The sequence below is a fragment of the Salvia hispanica genome, chromosome 6 (assembly GCF_023119035.1).
Source record: "Salvia hispanica cultivar TCC Black 2014 chromosome 6, UniMelb_Shisp_WGS_1.0, whole genome shotgun sequence".
Taxonomy (NCBI): domain Eukaryota; kingdom Viridiplantae; phylum Streptophyta; class Magnoliopsida; order Lamiales; family Lamiaceae; genus Salvia; species Salvia hispanica.
The window spans coordinates 16,184,866-16,210,064 of NC_062970.1; the positions used below are offsets into that span (position 1 = coordinate 16,184,866).

At 37.5% G+C, this 25,199-nt stretch overlaps 2 protein-coding genes across 3 annotated transcripts; both read right to left on the reverse strand.

Annotated features, from left to right (window-relative positions):
• Positions 1-641: 641 nt before the first annotated feature.
• On the reverse strand, positions 642-1,967 carry LOC125194793 (xyloglucan galactosyltransferase XLT2-like). The gene has a single exon (XM_048093015.1). The coding sequence runs from the start codon at positions 1,965-1,967 to the stop codon at positions 642-644; it is 1,326 nt and encodes a 441-aa protein (XP_047948972.1).
• A 9,579-nt stretch (positions 1,968-11,546) lies between these two features.
• Positions 11,547-20,018, reverse strand: LOC125193798 (xyloglucan galactosyltransferase XLT2-like). Of its 2 annotated transcripts, none has more exons than XM_048091677.1 (2): positions 18,602-20,018; positions 11,547-11,615 (listed from the first exon to the last, which is right to left on the reverse strand). In XM_048091677.1, the coding sequence occupies exon 1, from the start codon at positions 19,983-19,985 to the stop codon at positions 18,603-18,605; it is 1,383 nt and encodes a 460-aa protein (XP_047947634.1). In that variant the 5' UTR covers positions 19,986-20,018; the 3' UTR covers positions 11,547-11,615; position 18,602. The 2 variants fall into 2 exon arrangements, with proteins under 2 accessions (XP_047947634.1, XP_047947635.1); XM_048091678.1 differs by lacking the exon at positions 11,547-11,615 and adding an exon at positions 17,152-17,237.
• Between the last annotated feature and the right edge of the window lie 5,181 nt (positions 20,019-25,199).

A 25,199-nucleotide genomic window follows, 5' to 3' on the forward strand; every position in this document is an offset into this window, starting at 1 on the left:
TTTTGTTTGTAACTTTTTGAAAAAAGTAGTGAGAAAGTTTTCGTATATAGAAATGTGATTAATTTTTAAAAAATGAAAAATGAAAGAGAGACTATTTTCAGATACGTAAAAAGTATTACTACTATTTTCGTCTCATGCCACTCACACTTTTCTGTTTCACATCGTCCAAACTACTTACACTATTTCTATTTAAAGCAAAAATAAAAGAATTTTATCAAAACATTAGAGTTAATTAAGTGATCATGTGTTTTCTTGTTACATTTAAAATACTAATTTAACTACACTAATCAGTAATCACTCGATCCTTAATTTACGATCCAAAAAGAAAATTGAAAGTAACATGGAATTGTATAATAAAGAGAAAATTGTCAATATAACCATGAAATTTGGTCAAACTATAACTTTATTAGCCTACCATTTGAGTGGGCTTGAACCAGAACCTGATGAAATATAACTTGACCTAGTTAATCTTTCCGCACTTAATTAATTATTTAACAGCAAAATGCTCACATGTTTTAATACATGCTAATATGAGTGAACCAAAAATATGTGATCAAGTATAATCATTCCCCAAATTGTACTAGTAATACTATACACAACAAGCTTATATAACGATGAAAATAAAGTTATTGAACTAAAAATTAATCTTGTTTGTTTTCTTTGGAGGCATCCATTAATCTTCTTTGTTGCTCAAACCTTTTCAAGACTCCATCCATGGCAATGTCGAAAGCATCTTCAATTCCACCTAGATTGGCATTGGACTTGGAATACAACAATTTTGGCAAAAATTCAATGATAGTTTCTCTCATCCTCTTCACCTCCTCCTTGCTATATTTCTCTAAGGTTCGTTTAATAATGGACGTATCATTTCTCACAATATCATTATCGATGAATATTGAGTATTCAGAGGCATTTTTAGGCAAATGCCACTCATATTGATACTCAAAGCTCCCCCTCCAAAAATAAACCGGGATCGAACCGGCCAACATGCAATCGAAGGCGGATCTCCGGGTCAATCCGTCTCCTTTTGGTTGTAAGCAAAAATCCGACCCGAGAAACGCCTCGAGTATAGCCGGAGCTCCATCAGAGCAAGGCGTCTTCCAGCAATCCACGACGCGACACGACGTCGTTTCTTTCTTAGTACAATACTCCATGAGGACGCTCCGGAAGTCGTTCCGGATCTTTTCCCGGGTCGCCCCGACAAATGTAAAGAGAGTGGGCCTTTTCCTGGCCCGGATCCAGGCCTGCCACTGGCGGATATCGGATTCGGATCTCGGGTGGAATGCGGTCGGGTAGGGCACGCTGAACTCGAGCTCGTCCCACCGGAATCTCTCGACGGTGAGGCGGAGGACGTTCTTCATCAGCGGCATGTAGAGGAGGCTCGAGCCCCACTCGGTGTCGTCGTCGGTGAGGCGGCGGAAAGCCCACGTGAGGCGCCCGAGCATGAGGAAATGATCCGACCCGTTTGAGTTGCGCCAAGCGGGTTGGTTTTTGACCCAATTGAGCATGGCGGCGGCGTGGTGGTCGCGGTCCTTGGCGGTGGAGTTGGAGAAGAGGTAGTTCCGGACGGCGAGGCCGGCGTAGAAGGGGATGTAGAAGGCGGCGGCTTGGGCGGGGTCGGAGGTGGTGCAGCGGTAGTTGTTGATGCGGTCGTGGTAGATGACTTCGGCGGCGTACATGTCGGTCCAGTGCCAGGCGGCGGCGAGGTTGAGAGGGACGGCTGCGTCGAGGCCGGCGGCGGGGGGGCCGAGGCCGGCGTGGTAGTTGTGGAGGAGGTCTTTGTTGAGGATTGGGGGGAGGTCGTAGACGTAAATCCGGCCGAGTTTGCAGGCGGCGGCGGTGGATTCCGAGTGGAGAAAGAGGGAATGCAAGGAGCCGTTGAGGAAGAGGGTGATGAGAAGCTGAAGGAGGATCATGAGGGTGAGCCATGCACAGTGGTGGAGGGAGATGTTGGATATTTTCAACATGGAGGCTGGCGGCGGCGGCGGTGGTTTAGGATATTGGACTAATTTATTATATATTTCATCTATTTGATTTTTAATTTGTTTTGGAAATGATGGAGTATTTACATGTAAAGATGCGGAGCCATTTAAACACAGATTCATTACTTGGTTAAAAATATTGAGTTCAGATATTAATACAGATATGACATATATTAAATCATGCAATTTATGATAAATTGATAACCTAACCAAGTCCTAAAAACTAAAAAGATAGTATTCAGAATTTGTGCATACTTTAATTTATAAACAGTAAGGCTGAAAGTTTTAATCACCAAATTAAAAAAAAGTAAAATAAAACTCTCAAATTGATGAGTGCCCAAGACTGCCCTTCGCGCGTGTGTTGAATTTTGTCAACACTTTAATTTGTAGAAGCTACACGAAAAATATGTGAAGTATCGTTTTTTGTAAATAGAGTATTTGAGATGTTAAAATATGAAGTAGATTGTGTGGCAAAATGTACGTATTTATTTTTGTAGCTAGGACACTAAATATAAAATTAGTGGAGTACTATTATAGTCTCGAAGTATCAAAGGTGCTCTTTCCGACAAATAAGATACCTTCTGATATGGATCGTACCATTAACATGTTTAAGTGTAATTAGTATACATAAAGCTTGATTTTACCACAGATGACAAAGCCCTGATTTTGACCTTGATTGTAATTGTGTTTAATTTTTAGTTGATTTTGATACCTTAACAATATTTGCAATAATCATGCTTATCTTCGCCTTAATTAAGTTTTCATATCTGGAGTTTTCCTAATTATTTTGGTATTTTGGCACCATTTGGTATTTTTTTTTCTCCCTAATCTATCTATACATTACATATATAAAAGGCAACTTTTGGGAGTAATAATGCAAATGCCGACCTTTTGGAGGCATAATCAAGTCGCCTAATTAGATCTTAAGGAGTTGACGGTGCACGATTTTCGTTCTAAGTAGATGTGGAGCTTTGCATGGATCTCTTGACTCGTGTGGATTGTGATATGAGATGAAGGGATGTTCTTAAACTGTTTTTAATTTAAACATATGGGTGCTTAATTGGTATTAAGCGATAGAAATCTATTGGTTCCATTCTAAAATTAATTGATGATAGAAGGAGGGGTCCATGAGATTTATATAATTCCTTTGTCCCATAAAAGATGTCACACTTGTGGGACGACATAGAATTTTATGAGGTTTTATTTTGTGTGTTAAATAGAGAAAGAAAATATTATTTTTATATTCATGTGAGAGAGAGCTTTTTCCAAAAATAGAAATGTGACATCTTTTGTGGGACAAACTAAAAAGAAAAGTGTGACATCTTTTGTGAGACGGAGGGAGTACTAGTTTTAGTTTTCTCTTGATATCGTACCTTGGAGGGGTTGGACTTTTTTCCTGATTGTTTGGACGAATGACCCAATTTTTTTCTGACCATTGGCCCAGATTTTAAGCCCAGATATACTGCTGGGTCAGTCATTTTTTTCGGTTTCAGCCCAGATATTCTGCTGGGTCAGTCATTTTTTTCGGTTTCAGCCCAGTTATTCTGCTGGATCAGTTAATTTTAGCCCACAATCGGTGACCCGCTCTGATACCATGATAGAAATCCATGGGTTCCATCCTAAAACCAATTGGTGATAGAAGAGGGGCCCATGAAACTTATATACTAGTTTCAGTTTTCTCTTAACACCGATGTGAGACAGTTATATTTTACTTTTTTAGTTTCAATTGCCAACATTAAACATTAAGTGCAATAACACTTTGAGTTTGAGTATTTGATGTAAATTATAATTTCTAAAATTTTATGTTATACAAATTAATTCCTTTGTATAATCATGATTTTATCCGTATTATTTGATGCGCAGTAATTGTTTGTTATCTAATGTCTCTTCAACTCAGGTTTAAGAGCAATGCGTATATTAGAAACTATTGGTTTATGGGATATATTTTTAAGCGTGGATCAATACTGTTTATCTATTTCTAGATGTCTACTACACATCGGCGGCGACAAGAGGTTAATGAGTATATGCTCCGAGACCAATGGCGGATCCAGAAACTGATAATCGTAGGGTCGAAATAAATGAGATAACTCTGTTCTGTTGTAATAGAGTCATATTCTTTCGACGCAAATATTAAGAAAAAATGACTTTATTATAGTAGAACATTCTAAAACGAAAAATATCTCAACTATTTGGAACTTAGAAAATACGGAGTATATATTTACATAATTATTTTAAATAAAAAATTATTAAAATTTAAATAACACTATGTTATGCTGTGTACATGATAATTGGGTTCAATGAGTATTCAAAATCTGAAAACAACTAAATACTCCCTCCGTCCCACTTAAAATAAAATATTTGGGAATCGGCACGGGATTTTATGTAGTGTTATTTTGTGAGTTAATGAAGAGAGAGTAAAGTAAGAGAGATGAAAAAGTAGAGATAGAGTTATTTCTATTTTAGGTAACGTTTCATTTTTAATGGGACAATCAAAAAAAGAAAACGTTTAATTTTTAATGGGACAGAAGGAGTATAATTTTATTATTAAATTTATCATATGATAGTTTGGATATATTTAATAAAATTATCAAAACTCAAAATATATTCAACTAAGAATCCTTATGATATACTATAGCACTTTAATATAGTCTCATTGAGATAAGCAAACCAATGAAATCAATAAGCAGTATATTAATTATTATGTTTATTTAAAATATGATAAAAATGAATTTACGGATTTGAGAAAAGAATATACTTATTGATTAGTAGAAAAAAGAAAATGATAAAAATTCCTTATAGAAAAGGTAAAAATATCATATTAATGTTGAAACTTATGCTAAAGTTTTCGTATTCAATATTATGAAGAATTAATTTAATATTGAAACTTATATTAAAATACAAGGTAAAAATGAGTTGGGCTTTAACTAATTTGTAACGAAGAAGACCCAACCAATATAAAACTAATATAGGTAACATAACCCTTCTTCTCTGTGCCGCCAGAACTGATGTTGACGACGGAGCGGAGTGTTAGAGTTTGTATACTAGAAATCACATTTTGAGTGATTTGATACTGCAAAACTCTATAGTTTATTTTTCAATTATTGCAACAGATTATTTTTGTCGTATTGTTGTTATGTTTTATATTTAATGGATGTTTATTGCATATTTAAATGTATAATCAACGTAACAAAGTCTAAGTCTTTGTTTTAATAGACCGGTTGTAGGCGTCGTCCACTGTAAGATAACACGGTCAGTTCTGAACAAAGAAAATAAGAATTTCACAACCTAGATGAGCCTAGACTACCTATCGTGAAAGGTTGCAATGTCAGTCCGATTATTTCTAAGCCTTAACGAAATAAGATGATGTTGGTGTGGTATAGCATTGAATTGGATCTAACAGCAAGACGAGTCTTTATGCTATCTACTGAAAGACGAGGTCTTGATAATTTGTTTCTTAATCAATGTACGTTAGCATTGAACATACGGTATTGATTGAGCACTACTTTTTTTTTTCTTAAAAAAAATAAAAAATTTAACTCATATATGAAGGAGGATATTATATATAAACTCCTAAGAAAGGAGGAAATTACAACTGATGTTAAGAGGGCTCGAACTCGGCACCTCATACATTGATGTCTAAGCTCCTTGCCGCTAGGACAAAGGCTCTGGACAGATTGAGCACTACTTTGACTTGCCAATATGTGCGGGTTTTTCGTAACCCAAGAATCCTGGCATATTGGGTAGTGTAGATTAATATCTAGAGGTGCTAGGATTGCTATTATGTTGAATCGTGCGCGAGCTGAGTCTCGTTTGATAACGTTCACAAGAGGAGCTCGAACGAGGACTTTATTATTCGGAACCTAGCTAGTTGGAGTTTGATTACTCCATGAATAATAAATAAGTGTTTCTTGCTGAGTCCACTCTTGGAGTAAATATGTTAATTAATTAAGTTCATAGCAAACACTAATTAATTAAACGTTTCTATCTTAAGCGCGAGAAATAAATAATAATAAATATTGGAAACCCGAATTACTTGTAATCTCGGATTTGGATGGGGAGTGCAATATTACTTCTATAGTGGTTGTTCGTAATATTCCAATATAAGCTTGTATTAAATTGTGGGTTCAATTTAATTAGAGAAAAGCTAATTGGGAGAACCCATATCCAAAGTCTTCCATAGATCCCTAACTGGGCCCAATATGTGACTTAATATAAATAGGAGAATAAAGGAGATAGAATACACATAATTTTAGTGACTAAAAATTCTTCCCCCTCTAGCAGTAGAAGAGGACGAAATTTTCGTCCTTCAACTGCTTCCATGAGCAGTTTTTTTGTCCTCCATTATTTGAGTCCTTGTACTTTGGTGAGATCAGCCCACACTGATATCAACGTACTGTCCGGGAACCAGTCAGAAGATCCGTGGTTAGTAATCAAGATCTTCACGTAGAGAAGGCGCGAGCCATCTTCGATTCTTTGGAGAATCAGAAAGGTAAATTGGCTAACTCCGTAGGAACATGTTTTAGGATTTCAATTATGCTAAAACATGTATGAATTCAAGTTGTGAGCATGATACATGTGATAATTGCGCGAATAGAATTTATCTAAATAATCTGCTAAATAGATCAGGATTATTATGTAATCGATTTATGTATGCTTCCGCTGCCAACCCCTTCATGGAGATGTAGGGACTGTGGGGTCGGCGGCTGATTGAAGGCGTTTTCAGGCAATTCATTGGAGCTGGCGGTGGAGTCGGCCGACCCCACTCGACCCCAACTAGATCCGTCACTGGCAGTGGCGGATCCAGGATTAAAAACGGAGGAGGCGGAATAAAATAATAAATAATAAAATATTAAATATAATACTTCAATATGTTTTTTAGCAAAATGAAAGTCTATTACAATTCAAGTAGTGCTAGCATCTGTTAATCGAGACAACTGATTTCTTCGGGTATCCATATCTTGAAAACATTTCAAGATTCTTTCATTAGAAACACTAGCAAAGATGGATCTTTCATTGTATATTACCAAACTGTCATTCAACCACTCATCTCCCATCCTATTCCGCAAGTCAGTCTTGGCAAATTTCATTGATGAAAAATACTCTTTCAACAGATGTAGTCGCTACAAGTAAGATCAATACCAACTCAATCAGACGATAAACCAACGGAAAAACTTTATCTTTCTTGGTTTCAACAATCTTCTGAGATAGGCTAGCCAAATCTTTAATACCATTCAAACGTGCATCTCTTCTCACAACATCAACAATAGTTTCAAGTTGTCGTAACAATTCAGTATGTTGAGTCGATGAGAAGTCCTTTGGATAAAGAGTAGCAAGATGAACAAGCTTATCAACATTAAAAGCAGCGGAATCATTTTTTGGATCGAGGCATGCCATACAACTTAGCAAGTCTGTGGATGCCTCAGAGAAACGATTTTCCATCTCTTGTGTAAGTAAGTCGACGACCTAATTGACGCACAGAAAAGATTAAATATCAGGATGATTCTAATTTAGTAAATGAATAAGATATTAAAACTTCAAATTACCTGACAAAATATTTCAACGCGATAATGATGGTAGTTCTTGATGTTTGAACCATTCCTCATTCTAATCCGCTTTGGAGCATCATCATCCATGTTTGTTATTGAAATGTCATTTGCCCCACAAAAATCATTCACTTCTTGCAAGAAAGTATCCCATCCAAATTCTCGAAATGATCTCAAGCTTTCTTTCACATTCTCTATCATGAAAACCGCATTTAAAATATCTTGATCTCTTTGTTGCAAGGCACAAGACAATGGTTGAATCAACCCCAACAAATGTTTCATCAACATAAGGATGAATACAAATTCAAAAGTCTCTATTTTCTGTAGGAGACCTACAGCTCTGCCCCTTGTTTCATATTCTTCTCCATCAACAAGTACGTTTTCAAGTACTTCGGATACAGACTGCCACATATTTACAAGACGAATTACAGTGACATAATGAGATCCCCATCGAGTATCACCTGGTCTCTTAAAAGAAGTTTCTTTATTTTGGCCTCTACCAGTACCGATTTCCCCATTCTCTATCATTTCAACTAGTCTATTGTGCTCAATTTGTCGAATCATATCAGTCCTTTTGCAAGAAGATCCACATATTGTTACAATCGAGCTAAGATAAGTGAATAAATCACAAACATATTGATTTGTCTTGCACACGGCCACACATACCAATTGAAGCTGGTGGGCAAAACAATGGACATACCAAGCTGATGGATTTTCCTTCAAAATTAGTGCTTTCAATCCATTGCATTCATCTCTCATGTTTGATGCTCCATCGTATCCTTGGCCTCTCAATCTTGACAAAGATAACTTAAACTTAGCATATACGGAGTTAATTGCCTCTTTCAAACAAACTGATGTAGTTCTTTTGACATGAACCAAAGCTAAAAACCTTTCAATTATCCGGCCATCCTTGTTCACAAATCTTATGACAATTGCCATTTGCTCCTTTGTTGAGCAATCACGTGAATCATCAACTAGGATTGAAAAGTGTCTATCTCCAATTTCTCCCAATATATCAAGTGTGGTTTCCACCGCATAAGTATTAACCATATCTTTTTGGATTAATGGAGTAGTCATTTGGTTATTTCCAGGGGCATTTTTCAAAATCACTATACCAATTTTATCATTCCTCGAACCATACCATTCTAACAACTCAAGAAAATTAACTTTGTTCAAATACGTAGATGACTCGTCATGTCCCCTAAAAGGCAAACCTTGAATCAAAAGAAAACGAACTACACCAAGAGTTGCAGTCAATCGAATTCGATATTCCTTTTCTTTTGTTGTCATACTTCTACTTACAACATAAGTCACACTATGCCTTTGATTGACAAAATTTTCATATTCTATCTTTGCTTTGTTGTGTGCAGTACTTTTATCCCCAACATGCCCCTTAATTTTTTCTAGTGCCTTTTTCCAATTAGAAAAACCACAACTAGTGAAGGCTTCATCTCCCGGTGCCACATAACCACGCTTGAAGAGAAAACAGTAAAAGCATTATGCAGCATGTTTCGCTTCACTATATTCTAGCCAATCATAATCTTTGTACAAATCATCTCTAAAACTCCTATTATCTTTTCCTTGACGCGTTTTTTGAAAAATATTACCCTTTGGTTGACAATGGCCTTTCGCTATATATTCTCTACGAATACAATCGAATATTTTCACACCATATTTTGCAATTGGTTTTCGCAAACCAAGATCAGCCTTTATTTCACTTTCATCTATATCCTCATTTGCTATCAAATTTTTCCAGCATTTTGTGCTTCTGGTTCTGGACCAGAATCCAAAATTCTTGGTCTTTTTTCAAGATATTTCTCCATACCTAATGAAAAAAAAGGAATACAATAATTATAAAATGTTATAACAAAGTAACTATCATTTACTCACTTTATACTGTCCACGAAACTACACTTGTCATTAGCATTTAGCACATGGAACCCACCCAATGTTTTATATATACATCACTTCAGCACTTCTCATTTATTGCCATTCCAATCTATTTAAAATTCAAATGTAGCTACTATATTTTTTTTCCTATTCCAAGTTTCAACTATGAGCTGCATCTTTAATCTTCTACGCTACTTTTTTTTCCTATTCCAAAAGGAATATCTTTAATCTCTCCTGAATGGCTAAATGCCTAAATCTACAAATTCTAAGACATGAATTTGAATTTTAAAACACACCTTCAAATTTATGAAATTATGCTTCTGGAATTTGAGAATGGTTGGGCTTCTTCTTGAGATGGAGATTGGAGAGGCAGCAGGGGCGGACTTGTGGATTTGTGGTTGTGGAGTCCGGAGGGTGGACGGCGGGCCGTGGAGGAAATCGGAGTTTGAGAGCTGGGAGCAGACTCGTCACTCTCTTCGCCAGAGAAGACACAGGTCACAGGCGTATGGAATTTGAGGATTCTCTTTAGGGCTCAAGTTTATTAATTATTTCTTTATTAGAGTTTAATTTTATTTAAAAGGTAGATTCCAGATTGGACTTTTAATTCTTTTTCAATTAGCTTGAGATTTTATATTTTATTTCAATTGAGCTTGAAGCGATAATGGTTATTTTTTCGGTTAACGAGGCAACGTCGGAGGCAACGGAGGGGACGGATATGAATAATATACGTCCGGGATAAGGGAAAATTAGTTGCATGGAGGGGGCGACAGCCCCCTCCTGCCCCCTGGATCCGCAATGGTTTGTCGAATCATATCAGCACTTTTGCAAGAAGATCCACGTATTGTTACAATCGAGCTAAGATAAGTGAATAAATCACAAACATATTGATTTGTCTTGCACACAGCCACACAATTGAAGTTGGTGGGCAAAACAATGGACATACCAAGCTGATGGATTTTTCTTTAAAATTAGTGCTTTCAATCCATTGCATTCATCTCTCATGTTTGATGCTCCATTGTATCCTTGGCCTCTCAATCTTGATAAAGATAACTTAAGCTTAGCATATACGGAGTCAAATGCCTCTTTCAAACAAACTGATGTAGTTCTTTTGACATGAACCAAAGCTAAAAACCTTTCAATTATCCGGCCATCCTTGTTCACAAATCTTATGACAATTGCCATTTGCTCCTTTGTTGCATCAACTAGGATTGAAAAGTGTCTATCTCCAATTTCTTCCAATATATCAAGCGTGGCTTCCACCGCATAAGTATTAACCATATCTTTTTGGATTAATGGAGTAGTCATTTGGTTATTTCCAGGGGCATTTTTCAAAATCACTTTACCAATTTTATCATTCCTCGAACCATACCATTCTAACAACTCAGGAAAATTAACTTTGTTCAAATACGTAGATGACTCGTCATGTCCCCTAAAAAGCAAAACTTGAATCAAAAGAAAACGAACTACACCAAGAGTTGCAGTCAATCGAATTCGATATTCCTTTTCTTTTGTTGTTATACCTCTACTTACAACATAAGTTACACTTTTCCTTTGATTGACAAAATTTTCATATTCTATCCTTGCTTTGTTGTGTGCACTACTTTTATCCCCAACATGCCCCTTAAATTTTTCAAGTGCCTTTTTCCAATTAGAAAAACCACAACTAGTGAAGGCTTCATCTCCCAGTGCCACATAACCACGCTTGAAAAGAAAACAATAAAAGAAATATGCGGCATGTTTCGCTTCACTATATTCTAGCCAATCATAATCTTTGTACCAAGCATCTCTAAAACTCCTATTATCTTTTTCTTGACGCGTATTTTGAAAAATATTACCCTTTGGTTGACAATGGACTTTCGCTATATATTCTCTACGAATATGATCCCGGATATTCATACCATATTTTGCAATTGATTTTCGCAAACCAGGAGCAGCCTTTATTTCACTTTCATCTATATCATCATTTGCCATCAAATTTTCTTCAGCACTCTGTGCTTCTGGTTCTGGACCAGAATCCAAAATTCTTGGTCTTTTTAAAAGATATTTCTCCATATCTAATGAAACACAAAAGAAATACAATAATTATAAAATGTTATCACAAAGTAACTACTCCCTCCGTCCCTCTTTAGGAGTCCCGGTTGATCAATCTTGGATGTCCCGCTTTAAGAGTCCCGGTTGGGATAAACTAGAGTAAAAAATGCTTACAAAGTAAGTAAAAAAGTATTAGAAGTGAGTCTCAACATCCACTACAACATTTATTTATTACACACTCAATTAAAAGTGGGTCCCAACATCCACTATAATATTTATTTATTAAACACTCAAACACTTTCTTAAAACATGTGCCCGACTCAACCGGGACTTCTAAAGCGGGACAGAGGGAGTATCATTTACTCACTTTATATTGTCCACGGGACTACACTTGTCATTAGCATTTAGTACATGGAACCCACCCAATGTTTTATATATACACCACTTCGACACTTCTCATTTTATTGCCATTCCAATCTATTTAAAATTCAAATGTAGCTACTGTATTTTTTTTTCCTAGTCCAAGTTTCAACTATGAGCTGCATCTACTTTTTTTTCCTATTCCAAAAGGAAAATCTTTAATTTTTCCTGAATGGCTAAATGCCTAAATCTACAAATTCAAAGACATGAATTTAAATTTTAAAACACACCTTCAGATTTATAAAATTATGCTTCTCGAATTTGAGAATGGTTGGGCTTCTTCTTGAGATGGAGATTGGAGAGGCAGCAGGGGTGTACTTGTGGAGTTGTGGATGTGGAGTCCGGAGGGTGGACGGTGCGGCTGCGGAGAAAATCGAAGCTTGAGAGCTGGGAGACCAGAGAAGACATAGGTCACAGGCGTATGGAATTTGGGGATTCTCTTTAGGGCTTAAGTTTATTCCTTATTTCTTTATTAGAGTTTAATTTTATTTAAAAGGTAGATACCAGATTGGGCTTTTAATTCTTTTTCAATTTGGGCTTGAGTTTTCAAATTTTATTTCAATTGAGCTTGGGGCGATAATGGTTATTTTTTTCAGACAATGGGGCAACGTCGGAGGCAACGGAAAGGCCGGATATGAAAAATATACATCCGGAATAAGGGGAAATTAGTCGCATGGAGGGGCGACCGCCCCCTCCTGCCCCCCGGATCCGCCAGTGGTCGTGATAAGTTATGAATCGGCGATGGAAAGATGACTCAAGAACAACAAGAAACAACACGCTGAGAATTTAACGTGGTTCGATCCAAAGATCTACGTCCACGGGCGAAGAACAGATGCGACCCTTTATTGATGATGATTTACAGAGATTACAAACAAGAGAGCTCAACAACTCGATTATGAATCCCACCCCTCTAATCTAACTTTTCTCTCCAAAGTTAATCAAGCGAAGAAACCCTAATCAGATGTCGAATCTCATGAGAATGAATACACGTGAATGGTGTGTGTGCAGTTGAGCTTTCACACTTATATGCTGATGTGGCAGCTCATCTCCTCAGCTCGTGGTCCCAGCTCGAGGCGCGCTTCAACAAACCGTTTCCTTTCTCAAATTAGCCGTTGCAATTGAATTCCAGCCGTTGACCCAGATGATCAACATCAAATGGCTCAGATGCATGGTTACCGTTTATCAATCTCCACCTTAACCATGTCCATCAACAACTCTTCCTTCTTCGTCTTTCCTCTTTCTTTATCACTTTCGGAGCCCCACCAGCTCTATGCAGTATCTGAACTTCTGGGCTGGTAATGGTTTCGTCATCATGTCTGCTGCGTTGTGTTCAGTGGATATCTTCAACATCCTGACCTCCCCCTTTTGCACTTCGTCTCTCACAAAATGAAGCTTCACGTCTATATGCTTACTTCTCTCATGAAAAATCTGATGCTTGGCCAAGGCCAAAGCACTACTGCTGTCGCAGAAGATGTCCACTGTACTCTGCTTCTCACCAAAATCTTCCAAGATGCCTTTGATCCATTTAGCTTCCTTTACCGCCTCTGTAATAGCAATATACTCAGCTTCTGTTGTGGATAGAGCTACTACATGTTGTAGACCGGACTTCCAACTTACTGCTGTTCCAAATAAGTTGAAAACATAACCTGTTTGGGATCTTCGATTGTCTCTGTTTGAGGCAAAGTCCGAATTACAAAAGCCAATAAGAGCTCCAACCTTGCTGATCATCCCTTGCTCTGTAGACCAAAGCATATTTGAATGCACCCTTTAGATATCTGAGAACCCACTTCAAAGCAATGCAGTGATCTCTTCCATGATCAGACATAAATCGACTAGTGACACTAGTAGCTTGTGCCAAATCCAGCCTAGTACACAGCATGGTGTACATTATACTGCCTATGATATTTGCATATGGAATCTTACTTAACTCCTCTCTTTCTGCATTACTTTTAGGCCTTTGATCCATGCTGAGAGTGAAATGCGAAGCTAAGGGAGTACTCACTGCCTTTGACTCATTCATCTAATATTTCAAAAGCAACCTCTGAACATAATCTGATTGAACCAGCCTCAACTCTCTCTGACTTCTATTTCTGATTATATCCATCCCAAGTATTCTTCTTGCCTCCCCCAAATCTTTCATTTCAAACTTTAGTTGCAGTTCTGATTTCACCTTCAGCACCTCATCTCTATCTGAAGCAGCCACTAACATATCATCTACGTACAGGAGAAGAAAAGCAACAGCAACTCCCCTTCTTTCCCTTATGTATACACAACTGTCAAAATCAGATTTCCTGAAACTCATGGAGTAATGTGTTCATCGAACTTAATGTACCACTGCCTACTACTTTGTTTCAATCCATAGAGACTTTTCTTCAATAAGCAAATCATTCCTTCATTCCCTGCTACTTCAAAACCCTCTGGTTGGCGCATGTAGATGGTTTCTTCCAGATCACCATGGAGAAACGCGGTCTTAACATCAAGTTGGTGTAAAACCCAATCATACTTTGCAACTAAGGCCAGCAAGATTCTGATGGATTTATGCTTGACCACATGTGAGAAAACTTCATTGAAGTCTACTCCTTCTTCTTGAGTAAAGCCTTTAGCTACAAGCCTTGCTTTGAACCTGACACTTTCTGTCTGTCCCACTTCAATTTTCTTCTTAAAAATCCATTTGCAGCTAATTATCTTCTGAGTGAGTGGATTCTTAACCAAGATCCAAGTCTCATTCTTCAGTACGCTCTCTATTTCTTCTCTCATGGCCCTCAACCATTCTTTGCATTCTTTACTCTTCATAGCTTATGATTTCTGCCACACAAAGAGCAAAGAAACTCATCTCATAATCACTGAACCAGGAAGGCTTCTTAGGTACCCTTCTAACTCTATCTCTGGTGAGGTTGTATCCACTATTTTGTGGTGGTTCTGGATCAGCTAAACTCTCCTCAACCTTATTGTTCTTAGAAGCTCCACCTCCATTAGTGACTCCACCTGCCTCAGAAACATCTTCCCTTTGTTCAGCTGAACTGTCACCTTCTCCATCATTTTCATGGTCTTGAATGACAGTAGTCCTATGGCCTTGCCTCAATTGGTCCTCAGTGCTCAGATAAGGCATATTCTCTTAATAAAAAAACCACATCTCGGCTAATGATGACCTTCTGATTTCCCCTTCTCAGTGCACCACAACCTATATCCTTTAACACCATGTTGATACCGAATCATCACACACTTCATAGCTCTGGGATCCAACTTCCCTTGTTTGCAATGGGCATAAGCCCTGCAGCCAAAGATTCTTAGATCCGTGTAGTTGCTATCTTTTAGATCCTTGTAGTTGCTATCTCTACCATACCACCTTGAGTTGGGGATCTCATTTCCTATGGAAGAAGATGGTGAATTGTTGATCAACACAGCAGCAATGCACACAACCTCTTCCCAAAAGCCTTTGGACAAACCAGATGACAGCAACATATACCTTACCCTTTCCAAAAGGGTCATGTTCATTCTCTCAGTCACCCCATTTTGTTGTGGGTTGGCTGGGACAGTTCTGTGCCTTTGAATGCCATGCTCCTTGCAGAGTTTCTCAAAATCTGTATTGATAAATTCTAAGCCGTTGTCTGTCCTCAAGCACTTGAGGGTCTTCCCCGTCTTAAGCTGCATCTCCAATAGTCATCGATGATGGATAGGCTTGTGAATTATCTTTCAAAACGTAGATCCAGACCTCCTTGAATAGTCATCGATGATGGATATGAAGTATCTCCCACCTCCCAGAGAGATGGTTTGAGCAAGCCCCCACAAATCTGAGTGGGCATAATCAATAATATGCTTAGAAGAGTGAGTGCATGTGCTATGAGGGAGTTTCTTACTCTTTCCCGTAACACAGTGTTCACAAACACTTGGCCTTGTGGGGGTCTCAACCTGGATAACACCTTTCTTGATCAGCTCTTTCTCAAAACCTGCCTTCTCTACAACATTTAAAGATCCAACAACAGCTTCTGCATCCAGGTAGTAGAGGCTATTCTTTCTCTTAGCCCTCATCACATCAGTACCATCCTTTGACACTACCATTTGCCCCTTTTCAGAAATAATCCTGAAGCCTTTTGATTCCAGAATTCCAACCGATATAAGGTTCCTTTTAATGTCAGGAATATACCTGACCTTGGTGATAATCTTGATTGCTCCAGTGTCTGTCTTTAGCTTGATGTCTCCAATCCCCTTGACAACACATACTCGATCATTTCCGAGAATAACAGATCCAGTTGCCTCCTGAAAATCTTCAAACCACTCTTTACATGAACAAATATGAAAGCTACATCCGGAATCCATAATCCAAGCCCTCTCTATTTCCTTGCAAACCACATTCAAGACTTGCGCTGGTTCTGCTTCGAGAGCCAAATCGGCTTGATTCTGGGGCCCCTCCACCTGTTTCTTCTTCCAAGAAAAACAATCCTTCTTCAAATGTCTGGGTTTCTTGCAATAATGACAGCTTCTAGTCTCCTTTGCACCATCAATGGATGGTTTTCTGTTGTGATTTGAAACCACTCGCTGCCTTCTTCTTTTTCCCTTTGAAGCCCTTCACATTTAGGGCCTGATTGTTCCCCTCTATGGGGGCAGTAGAGAATTTCTCCAGCTCCTTCGAACGCAAAGCACACTGGACTTCTTCATAGGTTATTCCTGACTCTGCATTTCGGCCAAAAAGCATATCGTCCTTGAGGTGTTGATACGCCTTTGGAAGAGCATTTAGAAGAAGAATTGCCTTGTCTTCATTCTTCATTGGACCGTCGACATTCTCCAAATCGTCGGGGTTCTTGCTGAAATCATCGATCTGCTCCGCAAAGGACCGATCCTCAAGAATCTTGTAGGAGAATAACCGCTGCTTCATATTTAGCCTATTAACAAGCGATTTAGTCATGTATAGACTTTCTAGCTTTACCCAGACTCCATAGGCCGTGGTTTCCTTTGAAACCTCTCGTAGAGCTTTTTGGGTCAGGTTGAGGATGATGGCACTATGAGCCTTTTTGCACATCTCCTTCTTCTTCTTGGTATCAAATTCATCGATCTATGCTTTCCCCTGTTCTTTTGCTTCGCTTTGCTGAATCGCATCCTCAAGACCTTGTTGGATCAGCAATGCCCTCATCTTGATCTGCCAGAGACCAAAATCATTTTTACCCGAAAACTTCTCGGCCTCATATCTCGTCGTCGCCATTGGTGAAAGCTCCGATTCCCACACATGGCGCCACTTGTTATGAATCGGCGATGGAAAGATGACTCAAGAACAACAAGAAACAACACGAGGAGAATTTAATGTGGTTCGATCCAACGATCTACGTCCACGGGCGAAGAACAGATGTGACCCTTTATTGATGATGACTTACAGAGACTGCAAACAAGAGAGCTCAACAACTTGATTATGAATCTCACACCTCTAATCTAACTTTTCTCTCCAAAATTAATCAAGCGAAGAAACCCTAATCAGATGCTGAATCTTATGAGAATGAATACACGTGAATTGTTTTTGGGTTTATAGCTTCATGTGGAGTAATATTCTATTCTTACCCTTTCTAATAAATAACTAAAAAACAATTTTGCTTTCACTTTCTCCTTTTAATAGTCTTTTTATATTTTGGATGTCATTAATCTATATAGACAACTGTATGTCTGTATCCATATGCACAGATACAACCACTTTTGACTATATATATAAACATATCGCAGGTATTTTAATCAATAAAATATCGAGGCCGAAAATCATGGAATATTCGAAAGGCTGATCAGTGAGAATTCTCAAAAATAAGCATTAGATTTAACAAATGATTAGAGATCCAGTTTGCAGTCAAATTTGGGCAGCTAATGCTTTCATATCGCATATTTTATAACTATTGTCTTATAGACTTTATAGTGGAGAAAAGGCCCACGCATGATCAAATAAAATTTGTATAAATGTTCATTCAGTAATGAATTAGCTCAGCTTTTTAACTTAATCGACTCTTACATATATACTACTAGTAGTATAAATTTTAAATTGATGCATGCTCAAGCTCAAATATTGAAAATCATACTATAGATACTCTAATTAAAGATTAAATTATTGCGATGAAATCACCTTGCTCACTATCAAAGGTACAGATCTCAAATTCCAACGACATTATGCTAAAGTTGGCATCGTTCCCTTCGTCCCATAAAAATATACGCACTTTTCATTTCCATTCGTCCCACAAAAATATGTGTCTTCCATTTTTAGAAAATTATATTATCAACTTAATAATGTAGGTGCCACTATCCACTAACATTAATTTAACTACCATTCTTCTCTTCTCTTTTACTTTATTAATTTTGTCTTAATTCCCGTGCTATGCTAATTGCTCATATTTTTATGGATGGGGTCAGTATCTTTGTAGTACTCCATTACGCTCCTTTTCAATATAAAGCATCACTTCATGAGAGCAAAAAGTGGAAGCTTTGTCTACACTTAAATCGATTCCTCAACCGTCCAGCAAGAAAAGAATAAGAAGATAGCACGCAAAACAAAAAATATTGGACAAACTAAAGAGAAATGCTCTCCCATCAAAACTATTCTCTTGAAGTATTACATTTTGGGTATATGTGCTAATACGAATGAACCAAAAAATGTGATCAAGTATAATCATTCCTCAAATCATCAATAACTATACAACAAGCTATAAGTATAACAAAAAAAACAGATACTATGAAATTTAATTTATGCAAGAAATTAATGAATCTAACCTCAAACCGCCATTGATCTTCTTTGTTGCTCAAATCTTTTCAAGACTCCATCCATGGCAATGTCGAAAGCATCTTCAATTCCACCTAGATTGGCATTGGATTTGGAATACAACAATTTTGGCAAAAAATGAATGATAGTCTCTCTCATCCTCTTCACCTCCTCCTTGCTATATTTTTCTAACGTTCGTTTAATAATGGACGTATCATTTCTAACAATATTATGATCAATAAATATCGAATATTTAGACGCATTTTTAGGCAAGTGCCAATCATATTGATACTCAAAGCTCCCTCTCCAAAAAAAAACCGGAATTGAACCGGCCAACATGCAATCGAAGGCGGACCTCCGGGTAAACCCGTCCCCTTTCGGTTGTAGGCAAAAATCGGAATCGAGAAACGCCTGGAGGATAGCCGGGGCTCCGTCGTAACACTGGGTCTCGGAGCAGTCAACGACCCGACACGATGTCGTCTCGTTCCTGCAGTACCCCATCATGACGGCCCGGAAGTCGTTGCGGATTTTCTTCCGGGTCGCCCCGACAAAGGTAGAGAGAGTGGGCCTTTTCCTGGCCCGGATCCAGGCCTGCCATTGGCGGATATCGGATCCGGATCTGGGGTGGAAGGCGGTCGGGTAGGGCACGCTGAGCTCGAGGTCGTCCCAGCGGCTCTTCTCGATGGTGAGGCGGAGGACGTTCTTCATCAGGGGCATGTAGATGAAGCTGGAGCCCCACTCGGAGTCGGAGTCGGTGAGGCGGCGGAAATCCCACGTGAGGCGGCCGAACATGAGGAAGTGATCCGACCCGTTTGATTTGAGCCAAGCGGGTTGGGTTTTGACCCAATTGAGCATGGTGGAGGCGTGGAGGTCGCGGTGTTTTGAGGTGTAATTGTACCAGAGGTATTTTCCGATGGCGAGGCCGGCGTAGAAGGGGATGTAGAAGGCGGCGGCTTGGGCGGGGTCGGGGGTGGTGCAGCGGTAGTTGTTGATGCGGTCGTGGAAGATGACTTCGGCGGAGTACATGTCGGTCCAGTGCCAGGCGGGGGAGAGGTTGAGAGGGACGAGGGCGTGGAGGCCGGTGGCGGGGGGGCCGAGGCCGCCGTTGGAGACGGCGCTGCAGCGGGAGCTCCAGGGGTCGAGGTGGTGGCAGTTGTGGAGGAGGTCTTTGTTGAGCATGGAGGGGAGGTTGTAGACGTGGATGCGGCCGTGTTTGCAGGATTCGTCGTCGCGGCGGAGGGGGGAAGACTGGAAGTGGCGGAGAGAGGAGAGGTTGAGGAGGAGGAGGATGAGGAGCTGGAGGAGGATGGTGAGGGTGAGGCATGCCCACTGGCGGTCGGAGATGTTGGATTTCTTTGAGGGGTGGTGGTCCGCGGCGGCGGTGGTGGGCGGCATGGGGGGTGGTGGAGTGAAACTGAAGTTGTGGAAAATGGGTTGGGATTTCAATGGTCTTCAATGTATAACTACTCCTATTATACTCTCCTCTTTTATCAGTGCTTGCTATAGCGGTGAAGACATTTTTTTTTAACTCACAATTTAAAAAAAGATATATCAAGTAAGTTAAATGAAAAAAAAAAAAAAAAAAAAAAAAAAAAAGTAAGTGAGATAAATGTATTGAATTTTATTAAAAGGTGAAATGACTTATATATTATGGAATGTAACAAACTAACAAATGACTCTCCTAATATAACAGAGGGAGTATTTGGGTAGAGGTGGAGTACTTAATATAGAATAGTTGAAGTAGCTAGGGTGTGAGCGTGACATTTTTGTTTTAGGGGTGTGTATATATTTGTCAAAAATGACTTTTTGTGTATAATCTTAATAGGCTACGCGTTGTGTTCTAATTATGGTGGGTAATGCCATTTTGAAAGTTATAAAAAGGACGCAATTTGAAATATAGTAGTAATTAAATTCTGCGGTGATAATGACAACATATACCTACTATTTTACCTGTATGTAAATTACATAAATAAACAATTAATGTTCACGCATTATTTCAAAATAATTGTTATAGTTGGTGCCACACAATAAATATTACTGTAATAACTAAAATTTTGTAAATTTTTTATTTACTACTTATCTTTCTGAATTGAGTATTCAGAAAGAAAAGTAAATTAATTTGCGACATGGAGTTTCATAAATATGAATGTGGAAATTTGGTTCCATTATGTTGAATCGTTGACGTATGATATTAGTAAACCAATTCCCAGACCAACAACTTCTCTAAACCAAATGTTTCAGTCAAATAATTATTAGCAAGAAATAAATATATTAAGATATTCGATTCGTGAAGACAAGCAATTTTTAATCGAGAATTAACAATAATATAAGTGGTCCATTCACGTAAACATACATACGTTGTAAAGGTGATGTGGTCACTCCAGCTGCCCCCACACCCTGGCCCGAAAGTTTGTAAATAGAGTGAGTGAGCATTAGGATTTTATATTTTTTCATAATCTGATCCGAAATTTTATAATTTTTGAAGTATACATTTGAACAGATGAGAAACATCCCAAAACTCTGAAGTTTTTAAATTTATAATAAAATTGTAATTATATAGTATGTTTAAACAAAATGTTATAAATGAAATTAGTAAATATAATTTGAATATTCAGTTTTTTTTTCATTTAAAAAATTATTCTACCAAATTACAAATTTAAATTTTGAAGGAAAATAAATTCGAAAATCTAAAACAATTTGACTCGATTCTATTATATGAATTTGACTTGATTTTATTACCAGCATCTTTCAGGGGAAAAGGCAAATTACAAAAATATATTTCTCATTTATCTTCTATAAAAAAGGTAAGTATACCTACTTAAAATGTAATGGGCTTCAAAGAAAGAATGTAAATTTAAAAGAGAAACAAAATTAACTTTTTTTACCTTTTACCTTTGTAATAAGAAGAGATAAATATATTTTCTCAAAGTGAAAAAAGTTATAATAACTCCTTAAATATTTTTTTCATTGGAGCATGAAATTTTATAAAAAAGAGAGTAAATATGATAATTATTTCTCTTCGGATGTAATCAAATGCAAACTCTATATATTTTACACACTCTAAACTATGATCTGAACTATTAGAAAATGTCAACGATGATGAAATAACATCAACAAAAAATATCAACACAGTGTCAACGGTTGATATCTTGTTGACATTGTGCTGACATCAAAATCTTAAAATTTTACATTGTATTGATATGTTGTTAACATTATGTGGACACTGTGTTAAAAAGTTTAAAATTTATAAAATATATAGAATTTACATTTTATCACTCGCCTATTTCTCTCTACTTCTTCCTTAACTATATCCATCGGACATGCTCTTAAATCAATTTGACTCGATTCTAATACTTACATATATTTTTCCGATGCTCTTATATCAATTTGATTCGATTCTAATACTTATATATATTTTGCTCATGCATGGAAATATGGAATGATTATGCCAAAGGTAAAGAATTATTCTTTTCCGTGATTATACTATTCACATCCACCAGTAATGTTACTGCACTTGCCTGCTTGTCTGTGTAAATTAAAGGCCTGCTTGTCTTGTAAATTAAAGTAACAACACTCGATATAAGAACAAATCCCAATCTATTACTTTAATTCAATTAATATAATCTCCAATCTCTATACTATAGGGTCCATGTGAAGGAAGGAATCCAATTACCCTTGATGCCGATTTAGTGAATTGATTATTTATATGATCAAATGAAATATTGTACATAAACCTCGATATATAATTAAATAAGTGGACGTATGATAAATTTCTTGCAGATCGAACGCTTCACCAATTGCTGATTTTCGTAGTATTCCACCCATTTCACGATAAATGGTACTTTTGCATGTGTCAGTTGGATTTATTCCAATTCACATATATACAGAATGAAAATCATTTTCGCAGTATAAAAAATGAGTTGTTGCAAAATTTATGGAGCATGACAATTAGTCGGTAAATACCGAGCAATGTGCCATAATTCAACGAGCATAGGAAAATTTACTGAGCACCCGATCACTTGGTCAACATCCCAATTTTAAAGTAATTCCCTATAATATTTTTGTTTTCGCAAATCTGCCTCATCGGAATCAAATGTGCTACCCTTGCATGCAAAATAACATTTTTATTCTTCTTAGCAACATGGGCATGAAAATAGTTTGGGAAATTTGGCGAGAATCTATCGAGTAGAGTATTCAAAAGAATATAATTAAATTTAATAAAAATCCAAAATGCTACACTTCTTCTTCTATGAAGATGTTTTATTTTCCTAATATAGTTTGTTACACTAAAGATGTCACATATCCATTATGAAACATTTTTTATAAGAAATTCTCTTTCACATTAATATAAAAATAATATTTTCTTTTCACTTAAAACACAAAACAAAGCCTCCTAAAATCTTGAATCATCTCACAAGTGTACATCTTTCGTGAGGCGGAGTGAATATATGTTACCGACTAACTATGTTGTCTGTGACTGTAATGTTCAAGCGAAATGAATCCCATGATTTTTGTAAGAATACCAAGTACGGCGTACATGACAAAAACAATTTAATAATTCAAGAAAAAGAAACAGTAACGAGTGCATGTCTACACTTTATCGAGTACTTACTTACTCGGTAAACTACCGAAAAATAATTTTTCTTGGCGAAGTTCGCTCGATAGAAACTCGTGAATTATTGAGAGAATCAGCTACATTATTTTAATGATTAATGGAAGAAAATAAATAAGTGAGTAATCAAGACACTCGTAAACTGATGGAAAATGAGCCTCTGGTAAAGTTTAGGCATTAGAAGCCCGTGAATTCTTGCGAGACTCAACGAGTAACATTATTTGTCAAAAATATTACTTTAATAATTCCTAATATAAAATAAATTACTAAGCACGTAAAATACTTAAGTTGACGGAAAAGGATGAAGCTTTAAATTTCGTTTGAAAATCAAATTGTAGCTATGTATGGACTGAATTAATGACTTCGAACTAAATACAATGTATTTTAATTGCATGGTAGTGAAACATATGTGGTGGTTGCACATTACACACACAAAGATAACTGCACCAAATTAAAACATTACTACTATAAAATGAGATATTTGCATTCTGTTTATCTTCATGCTTTATCTAGCTCGAGAACCTTTCAATTAATATTAAAAATAATTAATTGGACTTTCATAAGCAGAAAATGAAAATTTAAAATATAGTTGAATGTTCCGATGAAATGGTCGGTGAAATGGTCTAGTGAAAGGTTTGGATCGAAGCAAAGTGAGACTCCAACATTTCAAACTCGGTGTATAAATATGGGGCCATAGGAATATAAGATCATTTCGATGATCGAAAAGCAGAAGGAGTCGTTTACCTCATCTTGCGGAGTGCACCAGACATCTCTATCTTTTCTTCTTCCTGGCCTTGTGGGTACCCAACTTTGCATTCGTTACCTTCAGATCCTGCTTGTCCTTACCAACGTAGAAAGCTCAGTCATCCTCTACTAATACAATTCTATTGTGAAAAGCAAGTGAGTACATATGAGAAGTAGGGGCGTGCATTCGGGTTTTGGTTCAGTTTTTTGCCCAAATCGAACCAAACCCGAAAAATCGAATTTCCTTGAAAATCAAACCCGAACCGAACCGAAAACCAAAACTGAACTAAAAAAATCGAATTAAACCAAAAAACCAAAATTGTTTGTGAAACAAGCAATGATTGAAACGAGAAAGGAAGTACTCAAGATTTTTACGGAAAGGAAAATTTCTTATTTAGATCTGTAGAGAGTGGGAAAATGAGAGAGACGATACAAATTGAGAGTTGAGCAAGCTAACTCTTCATCTATACTAATCAACTACTCAAACTAAAATGGAAGGCTGGGATTACACCATCTCATTAAGCTACATCTAATTGCTCAGATTAGCCTTAAGCAGTCCACACATCGAGCCCTCACACTAACACATCACTGAGCTTGATTAAGCTCAATTACAGTTGCTACAGTTAATCACTTAACAGTCTCCACCTTGATTAAATGAAGCTCAATCTGTCTTCAACTTACAGACAATCACCAAAGTCTTGAATTTCTCAAAATTGTCTTTGAGCAATGGCTTTGTCAACATATCTGTTGGATTGTCGTCTGTGTGCACTTTGAAAACCTTCACTTCTCCCATCTCTATGTCTTATCTGATGAAGTGCAAACGAGCATCGATGTGTTTGCTTCGTTCATGATACACCTTGTGCTTTGCCAAACACAATGCGTTGTTGTTATCACAACCAATTGAAATAGCTGCCTGCTCAAAACCAAAATTAGTAGCTATGCCCTTCAGCCAATAACTCTCCTTCACTGCTGCAGTTAAGGCCATAAACTCAGCTTCTGTAGTTGATAATGCAACTACACTTTGGAGACTTGACTTTCAGCTAATGGCTGCTCCAAACATTGTGAAGATATACCCAGATTGTGATCTTCTGTTGTTAATGTTCCCTGCAAAATCAGAGTCACAAAAACCAACTATCAAATCACCCTTATACGCATCATCATCTCTGAACAATATACCAAAGTCTCCAGCCCCTTTCAGATATCTCATCAGCTATTTGAGTGTATTCCAGTGCTCCTTCCTATGGTTGGCCATG